The 25627-nt window shown below is 49.6% G+C and overlaps 1 protein-coding gene across 12 annotated transcripts in view; it reads right to left on the bottom strand.

Moving 5' to 3' along the window:
• Positions 1-25627, bottom strand: part of Ca-alpha1D (Ca[2+]-channel protein alpha[[1]] subunit D) — a 59418-nt gene that overhangs the window by 29680 nt on the left and 4111 nt on the right. For 10 of the 12 annotated variants that reach the window (XR_003113189.1, XM_025300613.1, XM_025300592.1 and 7 more), the window contains exons 3-23: positions 23092-23231; positions 19575-19681; positions 18893-19045; positions 16496-16692; positions 15489-15592; positions 14156-14319; positions 13528-13630; positions 13033-13178; positions 12808-12881; positions 12472-12623; positions 11401-11518; positions 11240-11332; positions 10769-10889; positions 10517-10608; positions 6613-6785; positions 6070-6185; positions 3362-3476; positions 3104-3233; positions 2719-2885; positions 2320-2407; positions 1246-1353 (exon numbers count right to left, since the gene is read on the bottom strand). Coding sequence is in view for 11 of the 12 variants with exons in the window: in XM_025300613.1 (XP_025156398.1) it covers positions 1246-1353; positions 2320-2407; positions 2719-2885; positions 3104-3233; positions 3362-3476; positions 6070-6185; positions 6613-6785; positions 10517-10608; positions 10769-10889; positions 11240-11332; positions 11401-11518; positions 12472-12623; positions 12808-12881; positions 13033-13178; positions 13528-13630; positions 14156-14319; positions 15489-15592; positions 16496-16692; positions 18893-19045; positions 19575-19681; positions 23092-23231 (2661 nt within the window). In the remaining variant the exon portion in view is untranslated. The remainder of the gene's footprint in view (positions 1-1245; positions 1354-2319; positions 2408-2718; positions 2886-3103; positions 3234-3361; positions 3477-6069; positions 6186-6612; positions 6786-10516; positions 10609-10768; positions 10890-11239; positions 11333-11400; positions 11519-12471; positions 12624-12807; positions 12882-13032; positions 13179-13527; positions 13631-14155; positions 14320-15488; positions 15593-16495; positions 16693-18892; positions 19046-19574; positions 19682-23091; positions 23232-25627) is intronic. The other 2 variants (XM_025300600.1, XM_025300610.1) reach the window with 1 other exon arrangement.

Genomic DNA, 25627 nt, shown 5'->3' with positions numbered 1-25627 from the left:
TAAACCGCCTGGCAAATGAGCGTACGCATCGTTTTCGACCTGTGACGTAACGCGACCTTCGATCGCGGAAGAGCACGCGACCCGCGACTGTAAAGAAAACAAAATCGGAGAAAGGGACAAAAACTCGCGTCGATCGTTAATCCTCACCAGCCGAGCCCGAGCTAGATCGCGAAATTGCAACAATCGGCGCTCTCAAAACGTCCCGGACTTTTTGAGGTGGTTAGACGCACCTTCGCGCGCCGCGGACTTTTCCGCGTGTTTAAACTGTGCTCCGCGGGCCGGCGAGCATGTATCGGTGCGTATCGATTGTCATTTGTCAATCAAGTCATTAACGCGTCTCGCGGACTTTCGCGCGATATTTCATCGGGCGCGTTCGACGTCGCGTTAATTAACACACCGCGCTTCCTTCGGTCGAATCGTACGTGCGCGCGCGCGCGAGTGTCAGTGCTGGTGCCAGTGCGAGTGAACAACGGAGCCATCAGGAGCCGGAGAGAGAAGGACGTGAGAGGACGAGGGCAGCGATATTAACAGGTATGTAAAATCATCGATATTGCAGAATTGCTTGATTTCGACGGACACGAAGCCGTAGGGCGAAAAGTCGAACACACTCGTGTGAACCGGCCGCGCGAGAACCGGTCTCGATCGGAAGTTTCATCGGGAAAGGAGCGAGTCGTTTTCCGTCGAAGGACCCAACGACTCGGGGAAACCTCGCTGCGCGAGACGCAGCGGCTTCGTTTCGCCGGCGGATTAAACGCGTGGCCCGCTAACGCGGAAATAATCGTCGAGCAAGTCGAGGTGTCGAACAAAGGCGTACCGAAGTAGGGTAGTAGCCGCAGTAGTGGTGAATTTGGTAAGGCGGTGAATTACTTTCTGGCTGATTGCATTATAAATGTGTGGACAAACGAATGAGCGGATTCTGATGTTGAAAGAGAGAAAGGGTTGACTGGGGTTGACTGAGAGAGCAAGGGGACGGGTGGGTTTCGGGGTCGTGGAGTTGTACGACTGGTACGTTATGCCACTCTAGTGTATAACTACAAGAGGTTCGAAGGAACAAGAGAGTGAGAGAGAGAGAGAGAGAGAGAGAGAGAGAGAGAGAGTGAGAGAGAGAGAGAGTGAGAGAGAGAGAGAGAGAGAGAGAGAGAGAGAGAGAGAGAGAGAGAGAGAGAGAGAGAGAGAGAGAGAGAGAGAGAGACAGAGAGAAAGATAATCTCGGGGCCGTGTTGCATCGGGGCCCGATAATCCTACCTTGAAGAGCTGTACGCCAATGACGGCGAACACGAACTGCAGGAGGCTGGTGACGAGGACTATGTTTCCGATAGTCTTTACCGCTACGATGACGCACTGTACTACGTGCTGGGTTCAACATTAATCACAATATATATGTATTGGCCCATTTCGTGGAGAGATGAGAATTAGAACGCGCGCCGTGTGTGTCGCGTGATTTTTTGTTTTACTTTTTCGTTCGGTTTGCTCTTTGGTTCCGCCTGTTTCTCTTTCTTTTTTTCTTTTTTTCTTATTTTTTTTCTTTCATTACTTCTCTCGACGAGAAACGCATGTAACTCGGAGTTCGAGCTCAAGTGAGACCATCTCGAAATCGCGGGAGCGAGGAAGTTTCTTCGCGAAGGGAAGTCTCTCTTCGGAGAGCGAAGAGAGAAAGAGAGACTCGCGCGAATTCGTTAAGCTCTCGCACGACGATTCTCCGCACGAAAGTACGCAAGAGACGGATTCTTGATCGCTAGAAGTAGAAGTTTTTCTTTTTCTTTCCTTTTTTCTTTTTTTTCTCTTACCGACAATCCTCTATAATGCATCGAGGGTCCTGTCGGAATTTCGGGCCGTGAATTTTTTACTTCGGGGCGCGAGGTGTACGCGCGCGCGTGCGTGTGTGTGTCTGGAAAACACTCGCGGCAAATAGCACGTTATCGCTCAGCGCGCGGCTGAATTTTCGCATCGCTCGAGTGATATCTGCCACCGCGACGTAGGTCGAGCGGTCCCCGTTCGATTGTCATTCGTTCTTTCCGTTGACGCGGTGAATGTTCCACGTGACAAAGATTCCCGTAAAATACGTAGCGCGAGATCGTTCCCGAAATTAACTCGCTCGGCGCTCTTCCACCATTTGCTTTTCGATAATCGCAACTTCGCGAACGCTTGGCGATCAACGTCGGAAGTATGGAGCGATTCTTTGAATTTAGCTGGCTGTGGACAATTACGGTATTATGCTTCTGGCAGAGTTACTATTACGTCTACTGTAGGGCTGTGTATGCTATGAATCGGGCCGGTTTCAGCGGACTTACAGGTAGATAAGACAAATGAGCGAGATACCTTCAGTCCCTTGGCACGATTAATCGCGCGTAGCGGCCTCAGCACGCGAAGCACTCGGAGCACTTTGACCACGGAGAACGCGCCGGAACTGCAAACATACGACAAATAATATCATGAATATATCGTCATGAGTCAAATCTGCACAAGGGGCAATTTTATTCTTCGAGTGTCCTCTTTATCGACCAAGCTCTCGAATTTCAATCTCTCGAATTTCAAGTTCGCACATTCCTCCGTATTTTTAACGGGAGGAATGCAAAAGCGATGCAAAGGCGATGTATAAAAGACTCGGTAGAATTTGACAACGAATTGACATTCTTCTTTTTCTCTGCTAATAAGAGGACAGTTCGCTTTTGCGCTTCGTTCATGAAATGACATTAATATGAAACATGATGATCGTACGTGAAAGTCATGGAGACGAGGGAGGCGCAAACGACAAGAAGATCGAGCAGATTGAAAGCCGAGCGGCAGAACGCGCCGTCGTGGATGATGAAGCCGTATGAGATCATCTTGAGGCAGATTTCGATCGTGAAGACGGTGGTGAAGAAGTAGTCGAAGTAGTTGAGTATCTGCAACACAAAGCGTCGCTCGCCAGTTACGTCGTTAACAGCTATCTTAAACGGATTTTACGATAGCTTCGCACGAGTACTTCAACCGGACGGATATGTTCGGCGACGCGGCTGAAAAAAAGAAAGAGAGAGAGAGAGAGAGAGAGAGAGAGAGAGAGAGAGAGAGAGAGAGAGAGAGAGAGAGAGAAATCGATTCGCCTTTCGACGCGATCTCATACCTGATTTCTATAAGACGAGGCTTTCAATGGATCTTCGGCGGCCAACATGGCGGAGGAGATCATAATGCAGATCAGTATCACGTTGCTGAAGTAACTGTGATTGCAGAACCAATGGCAGAACACGCGAAACCTGCGAAACGCGATCGAGAAGAAGCATGATCGAGGCCGAAAGTGCGTGCGGAACGATATTCGAGAAAGGACGCAGAAGATCCCTCCGAGATTGCGTTCCTCCCCGATTAAGCTCCTTTTTTTTATTACCTATTAGTGCTCGAAAAGATGAAAAACGCCGAGCCAGCCGGTATCGGTTCCTTTTTAGTCGCCATGTTGTATTCGGACATTCTTCGCGGTCTAGCCGACACTTCCTGTCCGTCTTCTGCGAGAGGGAATCATAAAAGACCCGTTGAGCTTGCACAGGGTTATCGACGCAAGAATGATTAATAGTCAAGTATTATACGATGCAGTGAGTGAAAGAAGCGCGCGAGATTCGCGTGGGGTGTACGATAGGGAAATTTATCTTGGTTCCTTTTATTCACAATTTTCCTTTTCAATGCTGCGCTCCGTACGAGCCCGTAGTAGTTACGGGCGTTATGTGTCGTTGTTGTCGTTGTTGTCAAGAGTGTTATCAATTATTACATGACAGACAGGAATGATAAATAGCGGCTCTTGATAATTAGCAGCTGCGCGTGGAAATGCGCCGGGCGCGATCGAGGGACGCGTATCAAGAAACTAAATAACGATCTCGCAACACGCGAAATAAACAAAAGGGTCGACTCACCTTGACGCGCGCGTCAGGTCCGCAGACAAAAACGCGCTGGTCGCGGCTCAAACATAAATCACACCACCGGGTCGCGTCGCACGGCCGTGCGGAACTTTTTTAAACTTTCCCAGAATTTCGCGAGCGTTGAGGCAAATCGTAATAGTTCGCGAGCGTGACCACCGTGCCGAAATCGTCACATCGCGGTGTGAACAGCGGTGCAAACGACGCGAGACGCGAGAGGTTCGCCAGCGCGTTCCATTTTTGTCGAGTTTCATTTGGCCGGCCACACTACAGCCGTTGGATTATTATCGACGTGACTAATTGGAGAAATGATTTTTCTGTCGCAGACTTCGCGGCGTTTGCGGTCACTGCGGATGCGGCACCGGAGGATCCGGCTCGGGCCAAGCGGGGTCGGCTCGAAGGTACGTTCAGAGACCCTTGAGTTCACCTTCTCAGCTCTTCGAGTCGTAAAGCGAGGCATTGCCGTCGGATTACGACCGCGAAGAGTCAGTCCGCTCGCGCGTTTTTCATGCGCATTTGCTCGTTTAATCGAGGCCTCGGATTTAACTGACGATATTGTACCTTTCATTCCAGATCCGAAAAGCGGAATGTGGCCGGCCCTGAGCTCTCGAGGTGTTGTCCGGTGAGTGAGAAAATTTATGGTGGCGGGCCGGGATAGACGTTGAGAAGCAATGCGACTTGCCTAGATTGCATGTGTTTGTTTGTGCTGTGGAATAAGACGTTCGCTCGAAATAATGAGGGGATCGCTTTTTCGGGAAATAGCTGGCTCTCAAATGCCTGGACGTCCGATCGTAATATTCAATCTTGATCGTTAGTGAAAACATACATTTATGACATATAATACGCGATGACGTTTATAATGACGTGAAATATCGCGGAGCGATATCTTATCGAGTCGTTCCCTTGCGTCTGCTTAAATTTGTTGAACGCGATCCCACAATTGTGTCGAGCAACGGTACAATGCGCATGACAATTGCGCCAAGTAAGCTTCGCACAAGACTGCGGAGTAATCTTCGCATAAATTGCGAGGCCATCGTGCATAAGACTTCACGCTATTCGCGCATATCGCGATAATAGGCTCCGCGATCGCTCCTCATTCGGTGCGATTTTCCGCGTATATATTTTCACGTGACGATCGCGCATTTCCATTCGCGACATTTATTATGGGTTTTTCACACGCGACTCGCGTGCTGCTGCTTTGCATTCGGATGCCGTTGTAACACGGTGCTGATTGGCGAAACGGGAAACTCATTCAACAGAATATCAAAACGCCAAAACAAAGGCGTCATTCTCCGTGTTTTCGATTTTGCCTGACGAAGTTTTCCGCGGTCGCGCTTCGCGACTTCAGGGTCGACTTTTAACGCGACAAGTATTGTAATCAGTCGTCCGCGAAGTTTCACTTTCTTTCTCGTCATACAGATTTCGAGGTAGAAATTTTAATAAGTCGGAATCTGCCGCCGATATCATTCGTTAAACGTCGTCACAATATGGACATCAATCGCGCCGCGAATGAAGTGCAAGTGTAGCGAAGTGCAATCAACGTTGCGGGGCAACGTGGGAGACGGACGATATCGACGGGGGTAGGATTTACGGATGGGGCAACGTCGGTGGACCTGACTGGACCTCGGGACATTTCAACGCGAAATGGTGAGTGACGAATTTCATCACTCACAAGAGTGTCATATAATGTAGCGCATGCTCGATCGTAAATCGCATTGCTTCTCGACGAGAGAACAGTCAAGGCAGTAGTTGCTCGTTGAACTGCTACTCCGGAAGTGCGAAAATTCGGCTAAAGCGGATACCCGCTTTGCGCAATTTGTCAAATACAAGCCGACTTTTGGCGAACATATTGAATCGATATCGCTGTACAAATTCGCACATTGAAGCAATTGAGAAATTGATGCGCGCGATTTGACCGACGTCCCATCGGCCAACACAGCCGTACACATTCGCCGCGCACTGAACCGGCTGATTTTAAGCCGGCTCACTCCCATTAAAAGAATAACGTTTTAATGACTCTACGCGTGAATTATATGTGACTTTTGTCGCGCTTTTTTTATCGAAAAATCGAAACATTAATCGTGAATAGGGAACTGAATTATGAGTAGGATCTTTAATTATGATTTCGATAATTATCGGAACAATATTTCAAGTTTAATCACATGCGACAACAACATTAAGCACGTACCTTGCATCTCCTCCTGTTCGACTCCCTCCTCTTCCTCTTCCTCCACTTCTTCCTCGTCCGACTCAATGTTGAGCCGCACTTTCGTATGCGTATTCATGTCCTCGCTTTTTTCCGATCTAAGACCAGTGATAATCATTGAGCACACGACAGGGATTTTCTATCACCTCGACCGTAAGTGAAGACTTTCAGGGAATCACTCATCTTTCAGGGAATTTGTAATGCGTATCATGAAAAAGAAGACGCTGAGAATTAATGTCACAAAACTTCGCACAAAATTTATCTCCTCTTTTCGGTCAACGGACTCGGTCTGAAGATCGAGACGTCATTGACGAAACTGCGGAGGAACTTCAAAGTCAAACGTATCCTTGGTCCTTGAACCGTGATTATCGACATCCGCGAAGATTCTCATGCATTATCAGCCCACGATATAGTGTCGCGCAAGCGTAATACCGCCCGCCAATCTCATTACTGTAATAGCAGCTCGTCGTCGTTACAACTTACATCGGCAACTTACACGTTGCCTTACGTTATGAGAAAGCTTACGTTTCGGTGTCTAGTGCGGCCTCGTAGTCCTCCATTGTCTCGTTAGGATCGTGTTCGAGATCCGTACCGGCGCCTTCGTCCTCTCCTCCGGTCCCCTCGCCTCCATCGTCGCCAGCTTCACCGCTGACCTCATCCCTCGTCGGTGAACCGCTGCGTGATTTATTTTTTTCCGCCTGCGAAGTAGGCAACAGACAGGGCGAATTGTCGCGGATAGAATATTGCTGAACAATCCGCGGTAAATGACCGGCGATATTAAAGCGAGAAGATGAATGAAAAACGCAGCGAGCCCACAGCGGCGCAGGTCGTCGGAGGAAGAAAAGATGACAAAGAAGTTAGGACGTCGAGATTGCTTTTACGGAAAAAGACAGATTGATCGATTCGGCAAATCGATAACTTGCTGTATAGTATTGCAATTCGAGCCGATTCGTTGGAGCGTTGAAGCGAGGAAATTGTGTACAGGCCGATTGTCAATTCACTCAGACCTCGTTTTCGCAGATAATATTATCTCAATTATTGAAGTGCATTTTCATATCGTATATTTTCAGCTAATTTCCAGTCCACGAAACCAATCGGATAATTTATTTATCACGGTTTGTGAATCGCACACGGCGATTACGGGGTCGCGCGCCGATCGACCAGTAGTAAAAGACGCGCAATGGTCAGACCGCGTCATTTAATCCAATCGATAAGGATATAATTTCCTCGGTCTCAATCAAATACTATTTTATTGCGTACTCGCCGCAAAGTTGAAGCAAAACGGCGCGACGTGCAATTTATTAACGTCTTCCGTGAAAGAAGGAAATAGAAATAAAATAATTTGAATAATAAATTGAAAGATTGGTCGAAGAACGCGAGTTTCAGCGGTGCGTTCATGCCCGTTCGGGCGTGATATCGGAACCGGCCCGGTGTGTTGTTTATCCCTTTCTAATAAATCGGGACTAATTAAATTTTCGGCAATTAACATTGTTCCTGGACGATTAATATCATTATTATGCAAAACTCTCTCTCTCTCTCTCTCTCTCTCTCTCTCTCTCTCTCTCTCTCTCTCTCTCTCTCTCTCTCTCTCTCTCTCTCTCTCTCTCTCTCTCTCTCTCTCTCTCTCTCTCTCTCTCTCTCTCTCTCTCTCTCTCTCTCTCTCTCTCTCGCCCAGCGAGCTAACACATTTTCGCGAGTTTGAGCGTAAATAACCCGCACAAACATTTGACTTATGCTTACTGTAGCAAATCGCCGCTTGTCGAATTGGCGCCAATCGTTTATTATTTCGTTAACGTTCGCGTACGCGCGCGTAATAACATCGACTCGTTTACTCGAGGAAACGCGAATATCCGACGAGACGTCGGTTTTCACGTGCGACGTAAAGTCGAACGACGACGGATGCGCTCGCGATAAAAAGTTTGATCGGACGGAGAAAGAGAGAGAGAGAGAGAGAGAGAGAGAGAGAGAGAGAGAGAGAGAGAGAGACAGACAGACAGAAAGAGAGCGGTAAACTTCTCTATTGCCGCGACCTCACGACTTGGAAGTGCACGCCGGCTGCAGCTCGCGCGGGAAGAAAGCGACACGCTTCTTTTACTGCTTGTAAAAGAGTCGTCCGTAAACAACAATACCGTATCGTGCCGTCCGCCGTACGTTCGATTCGCAGTATCGACACATTCCACTCCGTCGCTTAACTTTCGCGCTATTGTCGCGCTGAGATACGGCACGTTGATCGCGCATTAATTTGCACGTCGCGGTAATTGATCTCGTCTCGCGATTACGGCTGAAGATTCGAGCGTCGCATATGCGGAATACACGCAGGATAACAAGGCGTTCGCGTCGCGCGCTGAAAGCGCACATCTAATGAGGATCGTAACTCCCGGCGCGCGTTCAACGCTTTTTCACCAAACTCGCGTATGGTTGTTATCGGGCAGGCATGGTTAACCAGCTGCGAAACTTTGCGAAGCCACAGCTTCAGATTACTTGGCGCGAGCAAAAGTGCGTTGCTTGCGCCGCGTAACTTTGCGAATTGTGCGCATCTGATAAAGGAAACGAACCCTCCTCTGAGACTTCCCCGTCTAATGCCCGTGTTAATTCGGATAATTTTAATACCTGTGTTGAAGTGCTCGAGCGAAGAGCGAAGAATCTTTTTTTCACGCTAAATTGAGAACGTTATTTCTCCATCGCGGTTTCTCAAAGATTCGTAACTCCCGCTACACTTTGGAAAGTTCCAAGTCGATTATATCGCGACTCGACAAAGTTGTAACAATTTCCGCGATTGTCATTTAAAAAGTATATATAAACAATGACGTGTGCATACAACACAGGACTGGGAAAATCGCGTTTTAAGAACAACTCGTTATCATTGTCGTTACCCGAGCAACGAGTCGCTGCAATTCCCTATTTTCTGTATTCTCACCACTAGGTGTTTGAAAACGTCGCAACTCGCAGCGGTAACGACAAGTTGCAAGTAACACGTTATTTCCCAAGCCTGCGCGTACAAAGCGTGTCTCTTACACAGCAGCTATCGGTACGTACGGATTTTCCTCCGTGTGCACTCCGACCGAACTAACACCACCGGCATTATAAACTTGGCGCGACGATATGCCGACGCGATAATACAAAATACGATAGACGCATCTCACGCGCGTATCGATGCGACGTGGCAGAAGGAGAAAATTAGAACAGCACCCTTTTTATCGCCCTTATACGACCGTTGAACACGACGCTCATTTACCCTCACAGGGGATGAGCGTCGTCTCGTCGTCGTCGTCGTCGTCGTCGTCGTCGTCGTCGTCGTCGTCGTCGCCATTGTCATGCCTGCAGACTTATTCGAGCGAACTCGCCGTGTGTCTATAATGCGCCTCGTGATACCCACTTCTCGTAAATGCTTGGCGCGATGCAAATACGCACTTCGCATCTCCTCCGGTGGAACAGAGCGCGGTCGAATCAGCCTGATCGTTTATGGAAATACGGGAGAAGCTGCTCTCGTACAAAAGAGTTACGGGGATTCTAAAGCGCCGGGAGGATAATGACGTGCACTTGAATTCATTCGCTTCCTTACGCCAAGGCCTCTCTTACGACGGGAGGTGATCGATGATGCCGACGCGGCTCATTAATTTAACCGAGAGATTATGAAGTGGCGTTCAGCGTCGGGGTGGAAAAGAGAGCTGATGTATGAAAAGTATTTCGAATCATTCACGTCGCTATTATCTTAAAATACACGGAGAGGGTGTTTCCGAAAATTATCGTGCGAGACTTCCGTAGCGTATTCTGGAGCTTAATCAGTGTCGAAAATTCCAACACGGAATTGTCGAGATGGAGCATCTGCAAATCTCAATTTTTCATACATCTTTATACACTTATTAACCAAATCTCCGATTTAGAATCTCTCGATTAGAATCGAGTGAATTTCATGCCTGAAATTAGCTGAAAAATCGTGGATCGATCTGGTTGCTGCTAGCTGCTCGCTCACTCAATAAGTATCGGCGTCTCGACATTTTTCGTTTAACGTTCCCGACTCCGCGATCCAATTGCGAGATGTAACGGCAACGGTGTAAATGTTGCTGAAAATGTTGCACAATCCCGAACTTTCGGGAACACCGTGTGCACGTGTTATAAATAATAAGTGCAAAAATAACTTTGCACAGTCACGAGGTAAATTACAAGTTTTCACGGTACAAGTACACGGCAAGTACACGTGACTTTTACCGACAGCGGCTATGAATCTTTAATTGAGGAAACGATGAAAAGATAATCTCCTTAATGTATAGAATTTCGTTGGTGCGAGCATCGAGGCGCGTCTAATGAAGCACCGCGGTATACATATTAAATTCGCGCATGCGCGCGCGCATTACGTCCGCGAAACGATCGGCGATCTAATACATAATGTATCGCGAGCGGTTAACATTAAAGGGGGGAGGGAACTCACCTCCTCCTCGGCCTCCTTCTCGATGGCAGTTAGGGACTCGGCATCGGCGAGATTATCGACGGCGATAGCCAAGAATACGTTCAAGAGGATATCTGCGTTGCTATCTGCGTCAAGGATCGATGAAAATTTATTGGATCCGACCGGACAAGCGATGTCGCTCGCTCGCTCGCTCGCTCGAGAACGCGCGAGCCGGGCGCGGCGACATTGTTCGTCCGGAGGGGGGCGCGTCAGAGCGCGATGACAAAAGGATACAGTTGCCGCATATGAAGAGGATGATGAAATAAACGCAGGCGAGCACACCGATGCTGGCGACGCCGCCGTAAGCCAGAATTCCGACGTACATTACGACGTTCCAGTCCTCGCCGGTCAGTATCTGGAAGCGCGAAACGCAAATACACCGCGTCGCTTTTAGAAGCGTGGAAAATAGAAAGGAAAAATAGAAGCGTGAAAATAGAGCGTGGAGGCGCCCGCGCTCGCGCTCGCGCGCGCCGTTACTACTCGCTAGTATTTTCGCGATAAATCAAGAGTGTAATTTCGCGGGCGCAATTGAGCGCGCGCGGAATTGCGCTCCGCCGCCCGCCGCGCGGGCGCGGTTGCTCTCCTCTCCGCGAGTTTCGTTCTTTTTCCTCTTTTTTCCGGTTTTTTTTTTCTCTCTTTGCTCTCCCTCCCCCGTCGCTCTCCTCTTTTCCGTTGCTCGCGTGAGAAATGACGCGCACGGGATACCTGAAACACGGTGAGCAAGCTCTGCCAAAAGCTGTCGAAGTTGTGACGCGTCTTCTCCTCCATGTCGCTGAAACTGAACTTTCCACCGAAGACCTGTTTGGAGAATAAACGTTGAAGAATAAACGAGTCGCGTTACTCAGCCGCACCGCGATTCGATCTACCTGCATGCCCAGAAGAGCGAAGATGACGATGAAAAGGAAAAGCAGGAGCAACAAGGAGGCGATGGACTGTATCGAGTTGAGTAAGGAGGCCACCAGATTCGACAGTGATCTCCAATATCTGCAACAAACGGGCACGCGGATATTCCACGAAAATTTATTTAATGTTAACAATCTAACAAGGGGTCCTCCCCGGGGACACATTCGTAGTGACAAGAGATACGATAGTGAACGATATACGTCGCACGATGAGTGCATCGATGACGAAGCTCGATGACGAAGGGCACGGCGAATATGATTCTAAGTAAGGATGCCGATTTTAAATCGATTTAATCGGAGATCGATTAATCGAAGCCTGAAAGATCGATTTCAAGTCGATTTTCTGGAACCGAATCGATTCAAGGATCGATCTGTAAATTCTGAAAATCGCCAACACGATTTTTCCAGTTTCTACTAGTAATATAGCTTTTTTTTTATTCTTTTTAATTGTAATATTTGAACTCATTCAATGGCTGCACGATGCACATTACGTTGCCTTCAGGCCGATGTCCCGTGGGCGAAAATTTTCAGCGGAACGGAACGCGCGGAACCAATCACAGCCACTCCATATAATAGTATATATTGTATACATATACATATGCATATAATAGTAAACGTGATTTCTTATTTAATAACGTTTAAAAACCCTCGATTGATGTTTAATCGAACCAATTAAATCCTTAGCATAAAGATTTAAAGATCTTTTCTTTATCTTGTGTGGCCGCACACAACACAACCAAAAGAGTACCATCTATTTAATTTCTTCAATTCACATTAAACTTTCTATGAATTACACGAGGTCTGCTTTAGAGTATAAAAATTTGACAGATAGTATACTTTAATGAGTGCTTCACTTTACATGCATACAATCGATTCAAGTCGATTTTCTGAAATCGATTCTTTACAAACCGATTTTTTTCTTCGTGATTCGAATCGATCTTTAAATCGATCTGTTTGAAAAAAAAAAATCGGCATCCCTAATTCTAACGACGGGTCTCTCTAGAAAGAGACATTTGGTCGGCAATTTATACTCACTTTGTTACTTTGAATACCCTGAGCAGCCGGACGCAACGGAGTACGGAAACGCCAAGAGGCGGCATCACATGTGTATTTGTAAAGATCATCTCACTGATCGAGCCGATCACGACGAAGCAATCGAAGCGATTGAACAGCGAGACGAAGTAACCCTGTGAAGTAAGTAGACGACGTCTGTGAGGATCGCGCTCGCTCGAGAAAGGAAAAGGAGAGAGAAGCGCGTCTCCTCTTCTCTCCCTCTCTCTCTCTGTACTAATCCGCCACGTCAACGAAAGCGGGCTACTTGTTTACGAGTATATCAAAGTTCAAAGAACGCGACGACTCACGCTCGCTCACCTGAAAGCCTAAACTGTACATCTTCAGCATCATCTCCATGGAGAACAGCACGATGAAAAACATATTCGTGATCTCTGCGCAGAGAAGAGGGCGGGCGAGCAGTTACGAAGCGCACATTAACCAAAGGCAACGGGACGATTTATAATTAAAGGCAAACACAAGTCTCTCGAACACGAGAGAGAGAGTCAACTTTATTCCCGCTAACCGCCGGCCGACGGTATTTACCTTGAAAGTCGTCCAACCAGCGCGGCTGATTGTAGTGCTCCGTGGCGAGGACGCCGGTATTCAAGAAAACCAGAATTATGATGAGCCAATAGAAGACCTGGGACTTCACGGCCTTCCTGCAGGCTCGCCTCATCCGCCTGTTCACTCTGCGAATTTTCGCGACACGTACAAACAATGCCGCGCGATATAAACATCCCCTCGCTCGCTCGCTCGCTCGCTCGCATGCGAAATGCTTACGGCGGCTCTTGTCGCGATAAATGACTCTTTGATCTCTGACGCTCGTCGGCCGCGCGCGTACCTGCGGAAAAGTACGGCGTTCCTCCCGGAATATAAAGGAAAATCGCGGAAAATCTGTCTTTTGTGCAACCGAATGCCGCGCGATCGAATTGTTGCGCGCGACACGATTCCTCGAGCTTTACTTTGAAACGGACAATACCGCGGCAGCTATGATTTCGAGCACGGACTCTCGCGTTTTTCTCCCGTGTTTTGCCTCACCTGTCCAGATCTCTCTTTTTCTTCTTCCAAATGGATTCCTGTTGGACACCCTCCTCGTCGCCCTCCAATTGATCCGTGCTCTCCATTTCGTTCTGTTGCTTGGCTATGTAATATTCAATGTTGAAACTCGGTCAATTAATTAGCATACTTCGACTAGTATAATATTCAAGCGGAAGGGGGGGGAGGGAGAAGGAGAAACAGAGGAAGATGGGTAGAAGGGGAGAGAGAGAGAGAGAGAGAGAGAGAGTTATTTCAACTCGAGGGACTGACTTTAGCATGAAGAATTTTCCGAATTTCATTCGCGCACTTCTCTGCGTTAATTTGATTAATGCGCAATATTTGGGAAGATCGCGTAGATAAATGAAATTGATTTCGCCCGCAGTAAAATCCAATGTCTCGTGGATTGTAAACGCACAATCGCACATCTGCATTGCGCTTCTCCGCCATTTGGGAAATTAGCGCGCGCGATTGAAACGCGCGACCGACCGATGAACGATGAGCTGTTAATGCGCGAAACGCGCGAGTACAAATCGAATTGTTCGCAAGTCGGGCAATTGAATTTGAAATCGGGAGGCAGAGGGGAAGGGGTTGTGGGGTCGTTGGGGGCCCAAGTCACAAGTATACATACATTTTCCGTCTTGCATCTTCGGCTCGTCAGCCTCCGGCTCGATGTCCTCCGCCTGCGTTATCCAGTCGAGGTAGCCCCTGAGATCGTCCTCGATCTGCTGCTTCTCCCTGAGTTTGTGAAAGTCGCCACGCGCCTTCGCCTTCTCTCTCTCCTTGGAGAATTCGCTGCACCGAGGATCAGAGGGAGTTTTCATGTAGTGCCGCTTGCGCGTTCGTGATTAGAGGTGCGCGACGCGCGACGCGCGTAATTGCAACATTGAAAGGCGCGATGAAACAGAAATCGAGACGCGCGTGAAAGGACGCCCGCCGTTATTTGCGCACCGAGAGAGAGAGAGAGAGAGAGAGAGAGAGAGAGAGAGAGAGAGAGAGAGAGAGAGAGCTCGCGGTCGAACGAGCGAGAAAGAACGCGCGCTGTAAATGCATCTACCTGTATCGCGAGAAACATCGAGCGAAACATGACGATGACGACGACAACGACGACACGTTTCTCGTTTACAATCTCCTCTCTTTCATACGGCCGGCAAAATAGAAGCAGCGATCCGCGCCGCCAAGGATCTAATTATTCGAGAGGTAATGCCTTTTGATGAAAGCGCGTCCCTCGAAGAATTCCGTCGACAGCCGTGCCGCCTCGTCGAGATGCGAATTCTAATATGGACGGCTCCATTCGATCGAATCTCTTAATGGTATAATTAGAGTCGTGGCTGTTTCTTCGGCGTGATTTTTATTCGTCCCCGCGATTTTTCTTCTTTCTTTCTTTTCCTTCGAAATGTTGACGGGACACGCGTCCCTGTCATCGCGCGCGCTGAGTGACTCGATGATTCGTTCCTTTGAAACACGTGTTTCGAATATTTATCTCGTGACGCCTTCGCTAACGAGATGTTTGCGCGCGTTGGCGTTAAGCGATGGGATAAAATGGAAAGAGGGGAGGAAGTTAAACGCGCTTATCATCAATATCGCTTCATCATGCCTCGATTAGCCACGCATCCTTTGCCGATACGCAACGGAGTGTGTGTCTTAACCTAAGAAAAAGATATTTTTATCTCGCCTCTTCAGCGAGCATTGCGAAACTCCGCGAGGATAGAACTCGATCAATCGAGTTATATCCTCTGAAAAATTCGCCTTGAGGATCACGAGGAACGATCGTTCTGCATCATATTGCAAATGTCGGTCTCGATATTTCAACGAAACACACGAGATGTTGGATGTTACCGCTCGAAGTACGTCCGGCAATTTCGGATTCGTCGAAACTCGGGAAAAATTACACGTGCGAGAATTTCTTCTTTCGCGACGAAAGATGGCCTACGGGGGGGGGGAGTTTTTTTCTCGACACTTACCCAGACAACACACCGAGAATTAGATTCATCACGAAGAAAGCCCCGAGGATGACCATCGAAATGAAGTATATCCACTGCCACGAGCTTCCCATCGCATCCTCGATCTGCGAACGTAAGGTAAAACTCGATTATGGAAATTATCCGGACAATCAGCAATTTCATTCAATGAGCGGGAACTCGAAGGTGCGGTTAATTGAAGCGCCACGCGATCAGGTATTAGATCCGGTATAATAACACGCTCTCTTAATGATACCATTATACGAAATAATACGTGCTCGATTAGCGCACGACAAAATTTTAGGCGTAGCGCCCGTATGGAACATTTGAGGTCTAATTGAAATCTAATTGGAATTCATAACCGTATCCTCGAAAAATCATCGACTCTGGGTTAGAATTTGCGTAAATTTCAGAAGGATCAGAAGGATAACGTTTTCAACGCGCAAATCCAAATAGGAAATCTAAACAGATCCCGCTGGCCTCCCCAATGTTTCCCCGAAAAACGTTTCTCCTAATCTTCGTTTCAGATTAGAATCGAGCAGTACGCATGAATACTTGTGCTTTCCAAACGTTGAATATTTGGAAAGTATGAATAGTCATGGTGTTCAAGTATTTCCTTCTTTTTTTTGCCCTATCGGATTCGATAGCTGGCGCAAAAATAGGAGCCCCTATCCAACTCCAAAAAAGTATATCAATTTTATTCAGCAGAAAAAAAGCGCGAGCTTCGCAGAGTTTCTATTTCGACGCTGGACCCATTTTGGGGACTCCTAATCGATATCGTAACAGAATAATCCACTTCGAAACGGATTTGGACGGTCTCGCTGGGAGGCCAGAGAGACTTGAGCAATTTCTAGCACGGGTATTACTAGAGAGTTAACGCTGCGAATGGACGAGCGGAGGCGCGCGATAATTACGCGCGGCGCGAGTTCTCGTTGTGCAAGAAAAAATTGATCGAATAAAAGCAACGCTGATCGATCCCGAGCGGGGACGATCGCGTAGCGTGACTTTACGTTATAAAGCACGTCCGTCCATCCCTCGAGGGTGACGCATTGGAAGACCGTGAGCATGGCCAGTCCGAAATTGTCGAAATTCGTGATGCCGTAGTTGGGACCCTCCCAGAACTGCTTGCTGCAGTAGTACTCGGCCCCGACCCGAGAGCACTGGAAGCCTCCCGGGCCACAAGGTACCGGATTGTCCATTATCTCGCCTGCGATATAAAGGGGAATCAAATTTTTAATCCCGAAGGCATAACGAAGGCAGCAATGTGGTGATGGCGGTGGTGATTGTGGTGGCTGCGGGACGTAATGAGGTCGGCTCTATAGCGGCCGGCGCTGAAAGTTCTAATTGGTTCGAGCCAGCCGCGAACCAAGTTCAACATGTCGTAACATCCCGTTAAAATGTTTGCATATTTTTTCCACGCGCTACGCGTAGCGGCCTTCTTCTCCCACTAATGCGATTTATCGACCTGTCTGTCTCGCGTTTCTCCGGTACATTACGGCTCGATTAAGGGGCAGCTTCGTTAACGTTGTTTGAATCGTAAATTACATACGACGCGACAAATCTGGATCCTTTGTCGAATTGCGTTGAAAGGGAGAGAAAAAACGGGTATAATTATGAGCTCTCATTGTCAACTGTCACATTAGCAGAATGCGAACGTAGAATTGAAAAACGCCAAACGGTTGCGCCGCCGTCAATTACGTGACTTGTGCGAATTAATAATTAAAATAAATTAATATATCGCCGGGAGATATATATAAGCTGATTGACAGAAATCACAACTTGTTGAAATAATTCTTAATCGCGATCCACCTCGCGAAGAAAGTCGCTCTCGAAAATGTTCGGAAATGACAGCACGATTATTTCTGATTGGTTAGTTCTATTAGCGAAACATAAGCGTAAGAAAACGAAGACACGTCAACGAAGATCGCGATGTCGTTCGACCAGATAATTCGCGCGATAATTAACAATTGACACAAATGAATAAATGCTCGAGATATCGGTCGACTGACAGATACGAATCAATCAATTTCAACCAATTACAATTGGCCGAAAAAATGTGCCACCGCTCTAGAGAGAGAAAGAGAGAGAGAGAGAGAGAGAGAGAGAGAGAAAGTGCGCTCTCCGCCAAGTCTCGCAAATCGTTCGAAATAACCCACGCGATTATTTCTAATCGCTCAAGTTAGGTTATTATAATTTGGCTCGCAGAAGAGATCCCCGCGTAAAGATGTCCCGATTTTACGAGCTGGCGCCGCGAGAGCGTGCTAATTGTTCGTCGGCTGGGGAAGCTCGGCGGGAGCGATTAGGCGGACTCTTGCATCTCCCGGCCGACATGCTTTTGTATCGCCCGGGTCTGACACGGGTGCACACGCTATTTTACGCATTCCCGTGAATCAGCTGTTCGCGGTGGGCGACGAACGGCACGCCGCAGGTCGCGCTCGCGCACCGCCCCTCGCGCTAATAATAATTAGACGTTAGTTTCGCGTCGGTTGAATCATATCTAAAATAGCCGGCTCGGCGAAAAGTGTGTTTCGAGGCTAAGCCGGGAGTTCCCTCGGGGCCCTCCGCCAAATTCTCCTCCTCCTCCCCCGCCGCCTCCAGCCCTCCGCGCTATCGCGAATCCACGCTGAATTCACGGGATGACCCCTTGCTAAGAGCATCCCGCGATTTCTGCATTATTCAAGCGGCCCCGCAACATTTCGCATCTCCGCCCTCGCTAATTTTTTATGGTCTCCCCGCGGCGGGCGGGAGGAGGCCGAGGGAGAGGATAAATATCCCCTCGGACGTTGAGACGAACACCCGGTAGTTTCGATGCAGCGCTCGAATCTGAGGCTTCTCTCAGCCGATCGACTTGAACTTCAAACGAGCGGCCCGTCCTTTTAACAGGCTTTGTGTCTCTCTCTCTCTCTCTCTCTCTCTCTCTCTCTCTCTCTCTCTCTCTCTCTCTCTCTCTCTCTCGGAATCGCGTTTGTCGGGATCAATCGGAGGCCACGTGGAATCTCACGTGGTGGTGGGTAGTTCACGACTCGGGAGTTAATTTTGGATCGAGCGTGCGCGAGGAATCTCCGGCGGATTGGCGCATTAAACACGCGGCCCGGCTGAATTTTTCACGACAACGACGGCGACGACGACGACGACGACGACGACGACGACGATGACGAGGACGAATCGCTCGCGGCGCGACTCGCTCGAAGAAGCCGCTCCGTTGGAACGAAGTTTCTCAGGCCGCGCAGCGGGAGGACTCGCTCTGCCAGAAATCCCGAATACAAAATTTAATAAATTGGAGAACAGCCGTATCGATCCGACGTGCTGTCCGGCGCCGCGCTGGAACGCCGTTGCCAGCAGTGTCGTCTGTGAAACTTTTATTTATCGCCGCGCGGCGCGCAGCGAAGCTGAAGCATGGCACTTACCAGTTACGTTGTGCCTGCAAGTTTTGTGCATCTTCCCGGAGAACAGCTCGAGGCCGATGATGGCGTAGATGATGATGACGAAGAGAACTAATAAAGCGATGTGCAAAAGCGGTATCATCGCCCTCAAAATAGAGTTCAGGACCACCTGAAGACCTGTGAACGCGAGTGTGAACGAGAGTGAAACCTTGCCGAATTCTCGCAGAAACCACGCGTCGATCTTTCATTCAACCCTCTCTGCGCTTGCCACGAGGAGGCCGTGAATGCAAAAGACGACTCGTTAATATCGCTCGCTATCCATCGACCTCACTTGTTCATTCATTGATTTCGAGTGTTTCGCTGTGCGCTTGTGACGGTCACGGATATCAAGTACCGTCGGGAATTTCTGATGAAATGCGGCGCGCAGAGTCTTTCGAATGTTTGGAATTTCAGTCTGAAATGTGTATTGTTGTGTAGCGAACTTTCGGCTGGCGCGCCGCCACGACGCCCTTGCAGCGCGAAGGGTCGACTGAGATCCTTTACTCGAACATTTGAACAATGCTCTTCGACGACAACAACAACAAGCGCGTGGTCTCGTGCGTAAATCGCCTCGAAATTCAGTTAACTGTTCGTAAGATACGCTTCTTCCACGCGGACGACATTATTCGCGGCGAAATCGATACTTCGCGCGGGTAGAGTATCTTACTTGGAACACCGGAGACCAGCCTGAGAGGACGCAGAACACGAAACGCCCTTAAGGCCTTGACGTCGAAGCCCTCCTTCATGAGTATCGTCAGCACCGTGCTCACCATACTGAAATGAAAAGAGAGGCGAATTTCGTTTTTGTTTCTCCCTTTCCTCGCCCTTCCCACCTCTTCCTGCGTGTATCGGGTTAATGAGAATTAATGACTTATTACGAGCTGCGATAAAGCGGAGACACGGTGAGAAAAAAAAAGCGAAAGCCACTTTCACGGGAAATAAATCGCTCCGAAGGAAAGATTTATGCCGTGCCGAGGCTAACGGCATTATAAACGCTGTCATTTATGAGAACGTTTACGAGCTGAACGCGGCTTGAGCCATTGATGGAAAATAGCAAGAGGAAAAAAAAAACGATAAACCGACGCGATGAATTCTTCAGCGAAGCGACGCGGTCTTTTCTAAAATCCCCCATCCATTTCCGTCCATTTGTCATTTCTCCGTGTCCACTCGGCCGCGAATCGCGACGTTTTGCCGGCAAACACTCGGCAAACGCTACGTCATAGGCGATCGGAGCGCGATCAGGCGGTAGGCAGGAAGGAAGGAAACGATCTCCGAGCCGACGAGACAATTTCGAATGTCACCGACGGCTGCATTTTCCTCGCGCAATCGGCTCCGCGTCATTTGAATAATGGCCGCGCGTAATGGTCGAGTCGGGGGATGCGCATGTTCTCTCCCACGGGACATTAAGACGGATCGATCGTCGTGTCGTTAACCGTGAGCGATAAGTTATCAAGGAAGGATCGGCGGGGAGAGAGGAGGCAGGCCGAAACAGGCAGTTACGATCCACCAACGACCATCACACAGCGCGTGGTCTCTCTCTCTCTCTCTCTCTCTCTCTCTCTCTCTCTCTCTCTCTCTCTCTCTCTCTCTCTCTCTCTCTCTCTCTCTCTCTCTCTCCCTCTCTCTCTCTCTCTCTCTCTCTCCCTCTCTCTCCCTCTCTCTCCCTCTCTCTCCCTCTCTCTCCCTCTCTCTCTCTCTCTCTCTCTCTCTCTCTCTCTCTCTCTCTCTCTCTCTCTCTCTCTCTCTCTCTCTCTCTCTCTCTCTCTCTCTCGGGCTTGGACTCGCTCGGAACGAATCGCGAAAATTCGCCAAATTCGATCGCGGATCATTAACAGCGGAATATCAGCGGCGGGGTCTCGCTCGGCCGACATGCTCTGTTTGTCAACTTCTCAAGAGCGTTTTACGCGATATAATGCACGCGTACACACGAGCGCGTGGACGTACACGTGCGCGCACGGGCCAGCTCTCTCTCTCTCTCTCTCTCTCTCTCTCGTGATCTCTTTATTCCTGCGAGAATCGATGATCGCGTAAATAGGCTAATATTATTTACGTCATCATGTGTAAAGCACGCGCGCGCCGGGCCTCTTGGTAATAGACGCACATAGGGGTCGTATATCGAGACCGCGCGCGGTGTTCAGACTGGATTATAATAGCGGGAGAGACGGAGACAGGTAGAGGGAGGACGTAGCAATGACGGTTAGCGATTTTCAATGCTTATGCCTCCTCCGCGGATCTCTCGAATGTCGCCCCATTGACTCGTTCTCTTCCCTTCTCTTGCCGCGCGGGAAATATCGAGGACTCCCGAGACGACGTCGCGGGTTTCCAGCGCGCGCTCAACGGGGGGGGGGCGGGGAGGAAGGATGAAAAGAGGGAAAGAGGAGGCGCGCGCCCGCGCGCGAGGCGACGTCCCGTGAAATTCGGGCGAGCTGCGCGGCGCGTGTAATAATCGCTTGAGCTTGAGCCTGACGCGTAAAAGCGCCCAATTTGCATGCTACTAATTGCGGAATCGGGAGTAATCGGCGCTGGAGCGCGCGAAAAGGACGATTGAGGCGCAGCCCCGTGCACCGGCATTATCGACTTAAACGGCTCTCGTGAAATTTCAATCGGCGATCGCGCGCTGTTACGCCCGACTGGCTCTCATTTACACGCAGCCGAGACATTGTGTCGACGATCGGCCGAATTGCCGCCGCGTTAACTGATTTCCGCGTCGCTGATCGACGAGAAGATTTTCAACGAGTCCCGTTTGTCCATCCGCCCATTCATCCGTCCTTTTCCACTTGTCTCTGTCCTCCCTCCCACGCTTTTCTTTCCTTCCTTCTTTCCTTTCTTCCTGCCGCCTGCGCCGCCTTCGCTCACATATCGTCAATTTCGTTTTACTTACGCTCCACGAATTATCGAACGCGGACGAGCTCCGACGAGCGGGGGGCTTAAATCCAATTTTAATTCACTCCAGACGCTCGCTGATCGGTTTTACGAAGCGTCACCCCCGTCACCGCCGTGACGAGAACGCGAGGAAACGGTCGAAGGGACTTTTATGCGGCTCCCTCGCGGTGTGTAAGCGGCGAATCTGCCGGGCGTGCGAATCGTTTCGGTGTGACTGGTGCAGACTCGCGTTTTGCCTCTCGCGAGTACTGAAACTCCTCCAAGAGAGCCCTTCAAGAGAGCTCCACGTTGACGCGAGAAACAGCGCGATGAGACTTAACGTCGCGCTTGGCAACGCGAAATTACCTCGCGGTCTCCTGCTCATATTCGCAACGATGTGTACGCTTATCGTCTTCTCCGTGTATTCCGTTGTATTTATTCCGAAAGAAAGCTAATCGCGTCGTTACGTGGACGCGTCTCTCGCCGTCGCGTCGAGGAATTAGTCGCGTCTTGCCATTCGCGCGCTCGCGCGCTCGCTCGTCCGTTGGCGGACGTCATCGACATTGTGTGCACGCTAGGAAGACATCATCAGGTGCAAACTACCAGCGCCAAAGTGTATATGATCGCCACGCATTATCGATTACCCCGGCATTGGTCCAATTAACTTGCAATCGATATAGCCTGTCGGATGTTATCTCGGCTGAGGCCCGCCCGCCAGCCGTCGGGTTTCAGGCACGAAGGTGTTTATTAAACGAAACGACGCCGGGTATTATCGCGATGCGTTGAGGATCTCTCGCTCTCCTCTCTCTCTCTCTCTCTCTCTCTCTCTCTCTCTCTCTCTCTCTCTCTCTCTCTCTCTCTCTCTCTCTCTTCTTTTCGCCTCGTCCTAAGTGATCGTCTCGACGCGCTGGAAAATTCAGACGACGGGGCAGACGGATCGCGGGAGAGACGCGCGAGAGAAAGTCAAACTTTTTCTCCGGGGATACGCTGATAAAATAAATATAACGGCAGTCTCGTTACATCCATTCTATTTAACGTGAACAAATTCCAGCCGACGGATTTATATCGCATTTCGCGAGCTCAAGCTCGCCCGAGGTGTACCGCCAAGCGAGCAAGAGTTGCGTGAAAATTCTCCGCCGGCTTATTTAATCCCGCCCGGTAGAAAGCTACGGCGAATCTCTGGCGGTTTTTTTGCGGATTAAAATCCAGCCGGGAGAAAGGAAAGAGAAGAAAAAGAAGAGGAGAAGCAGCCGCGTGTGTCGGGCGCGGGCGGCAATAATAATTAAACTTGGACATTTCTTAAGGAGTTGAATCGTACTCACCCGATAACGACTATCGTGAAATCCAGCAGGTTCCAGCCGTTGCGGAGATAAGCCCCCGGATGGGCGACGAAGCCGTAAGCTATGATCTTCATCACGCATTCCACCGTAAAAATCACAAGAAAAACGTACTCTATCTTCTCCTGCAACATCGAACGGGAAGAATCGCCGTGTGAGAAATGCGGGGGATGCGACGGGGGCGGAGGGTGATGAGGTGGCGGTTGCATTAGCATAAATCCATCCGAGAAATTTGTCGGAAGATGGGCTCATCCGAGCGGGAGGGCGTTCCCGCCGCGGGGTGGGCGGAGGGCAAGGTTGGACGAAGATAGATTCGATCTCTTCGCGAGCCGGCCGCGATCGAAGGGACCGCGATTGATGGGCTTCGCGCGCGCAATAAGGCAGACCCGGCGCAATTCCACGTGCCGGCGGTACGTACGGCGGCGTTGTCAACGAGGCAATTAAAAACGCAATGGGAAAAAATTGCGGTGGGCTGCAATTAAAAACGGCCGAGCGCCGAAGACAATGTTTTCGCGCGCCACGTACCGTTTCCGTTAAACATTTAAAGCACGAGCGTCGCGGCGTGGTCGGATCACGAGGCGAGTTACGACGCGAACGTGATCGTCGTTAACCGCTCGAGGGGGAAGAAGAGGGGGAGGGAAGAGGGGTGTCAACACGGGCGCGCCGATATATTTTTCAGGAGACCCGGATACGCGCTCTTTTTTAAAACAAGAACGCGGGCCGTGCCGTTTCTTCGTTTTTTGTTGCCTTTTTTCTTCCTCTTTCTGTTCGGAAGCGTCCCACTTCGCCCGGTCGCAATTGGTGCATGGAAACGAAATTCTCGGTCGAGCTTTCTCCGAGCTATGATTCATCGCCGCCCCGAGCTGCAGATTTAATTAATCGCGACATGTCAGCTGCGAGAGACTGCGTAAGAACCTCGGACTTGCAACGCGCAAATAATAAGTGATCGATCACAATGCCGAGAATTGCTAACGTTTGCTCTCATTTCGGCGTGAGGAAGAAGAAGGTTACTTTAGGTCTACGTAGTTTGATACAATCTTCACACAAAACACGCAGGTGTAAGGCGGCAAATGTGCAGCGTAACGATAAAAGTGACCATTATATCTTTTACCGTAACCCAAAGAATGTAACTACGTCATCGTTATCACTGCTAGCGGAAAAGAGAGAGAGAGAGAGAGAGAGCCGTCGACCAAATCTCGTTATTGGGGAGAAAATTATTTTCAACTTGTCACTTCCCAAAGCTGATTCTAAGTAGAATGTGTCGCTGTTGCACGCGGCATCGTCGGGTTTAGGGTTAATTTTTCGACCTCGGCCGCTCCTCATTAGCGCAAGATCCATCAGTACGAGCGGTACCAGCGGCATCAGTATCGGCCACCGCGCAAAAGGGTTAATCGGCGTATGGAGTTACAGTCGCGGTCGACGGGGGTAGAAAGAAAGAGGAAAAGCGAGAGAGAGAGAGAGAGAGAGAGAGAGAGAGAGAGAGGGAATGCGGCACAGGCCTTGGCGAGGAAAACAGGCAAAACAAAAGGGTGAGGCGGCGGGTTAAAAATAAGGCTGAAGAGCGCTCGCTCGTACACACGAGGGGTAGGGAGAAAAAAGCACGTCGCTCTCGCAGGAGGCGAGAGAGAACCGAGCGCGAGCTGCTGGTCGAAGGACGTTAAAAGGGAAGCTGAAAGCCGCGGATATATGGAGAGTGCAGAGGACATGAACTCTCCCTCTCTCTCTCTCTCTCTCTCTCTCTCTCTCTCTCTCTCTCGCTCGCTCGCTCGCTCGCTCGCTCGCTCGCTCCTCTTCCCCTGTCCATTACGTTTAATTTCCAAAATCGATCGATTATTGGCCAGCCGAAATAGCCGATTGGCCCGCTGAGAGCGCATTATATCGCCGACCACTCGTGTATGCTCGCCGATGCGTGACACGTGTCCAACACCCGTAGTCGCCGTTATGTCACTCGGTGGGTGCGTCGGACAGCACGTGAAGAGACCGCCGGAAATCGTCGGTGCAACATTCCGCCGTCTTATTCCTTTCTTTCTCCTTCCCTTTTGTCCCCTCTATGTTCGTTCCTTTCCTCCTCCAGCGGCGGATCGTTGTCCGTCGTAGGAACGCGAGACGTCCTTTGGCAGGTTGCGCGAACCTGTTGCGCTGCTTTTTGGGGTCTTGTCTCAAGTTGGGCACTCTCAAGTTATTACATCTTGTCGTTTCCGTCGGGAGAAGAACGTTGTATTCAAAATACAATACAATACAAGATACCGCGGCGACTCCGCGGGATAGCAAGCGTCGTGGAATAATTCGTCAGGGCCGTGCACAGGCGGGTTTGACGAGCTAAATGAGTCTCCGAGAAGTGCGAAGCGTGTTAGAAACGAGACGGGAAATATATTAGTTGCAGGACTTTGCCTCTCAGCGTTTGCTTTTCTTCTTTTCCGGGCGTCACCCCTGCAAACGATCGCGCCCGTGAATAGAAATTAAATTGGTTTAATTGATTCTCCGCCTCTCTCTCTCTCTCTCTTTCTCTCTCTCGCTCTCT

Source organism: Harpegnathos saltator, unplaced genomic scaffold (assembly GCF_003227715.2).
Source record: "Harpegnathos saltator strain DR-91 unplaced genomic scaffold, Hsal_v8.6 scaffold11, whole genome shotgun sequence".
Classification (NCBI taxonomy): Eukaryota; Metazoa; Arthropoda; class Insecta; order Hymenoptera; family Formicidae; genus Harpegnathos; species Harpegnathos saltator.
This window is presented reverse-complemented; position numbering and strand designations above follow the sequence as displayed.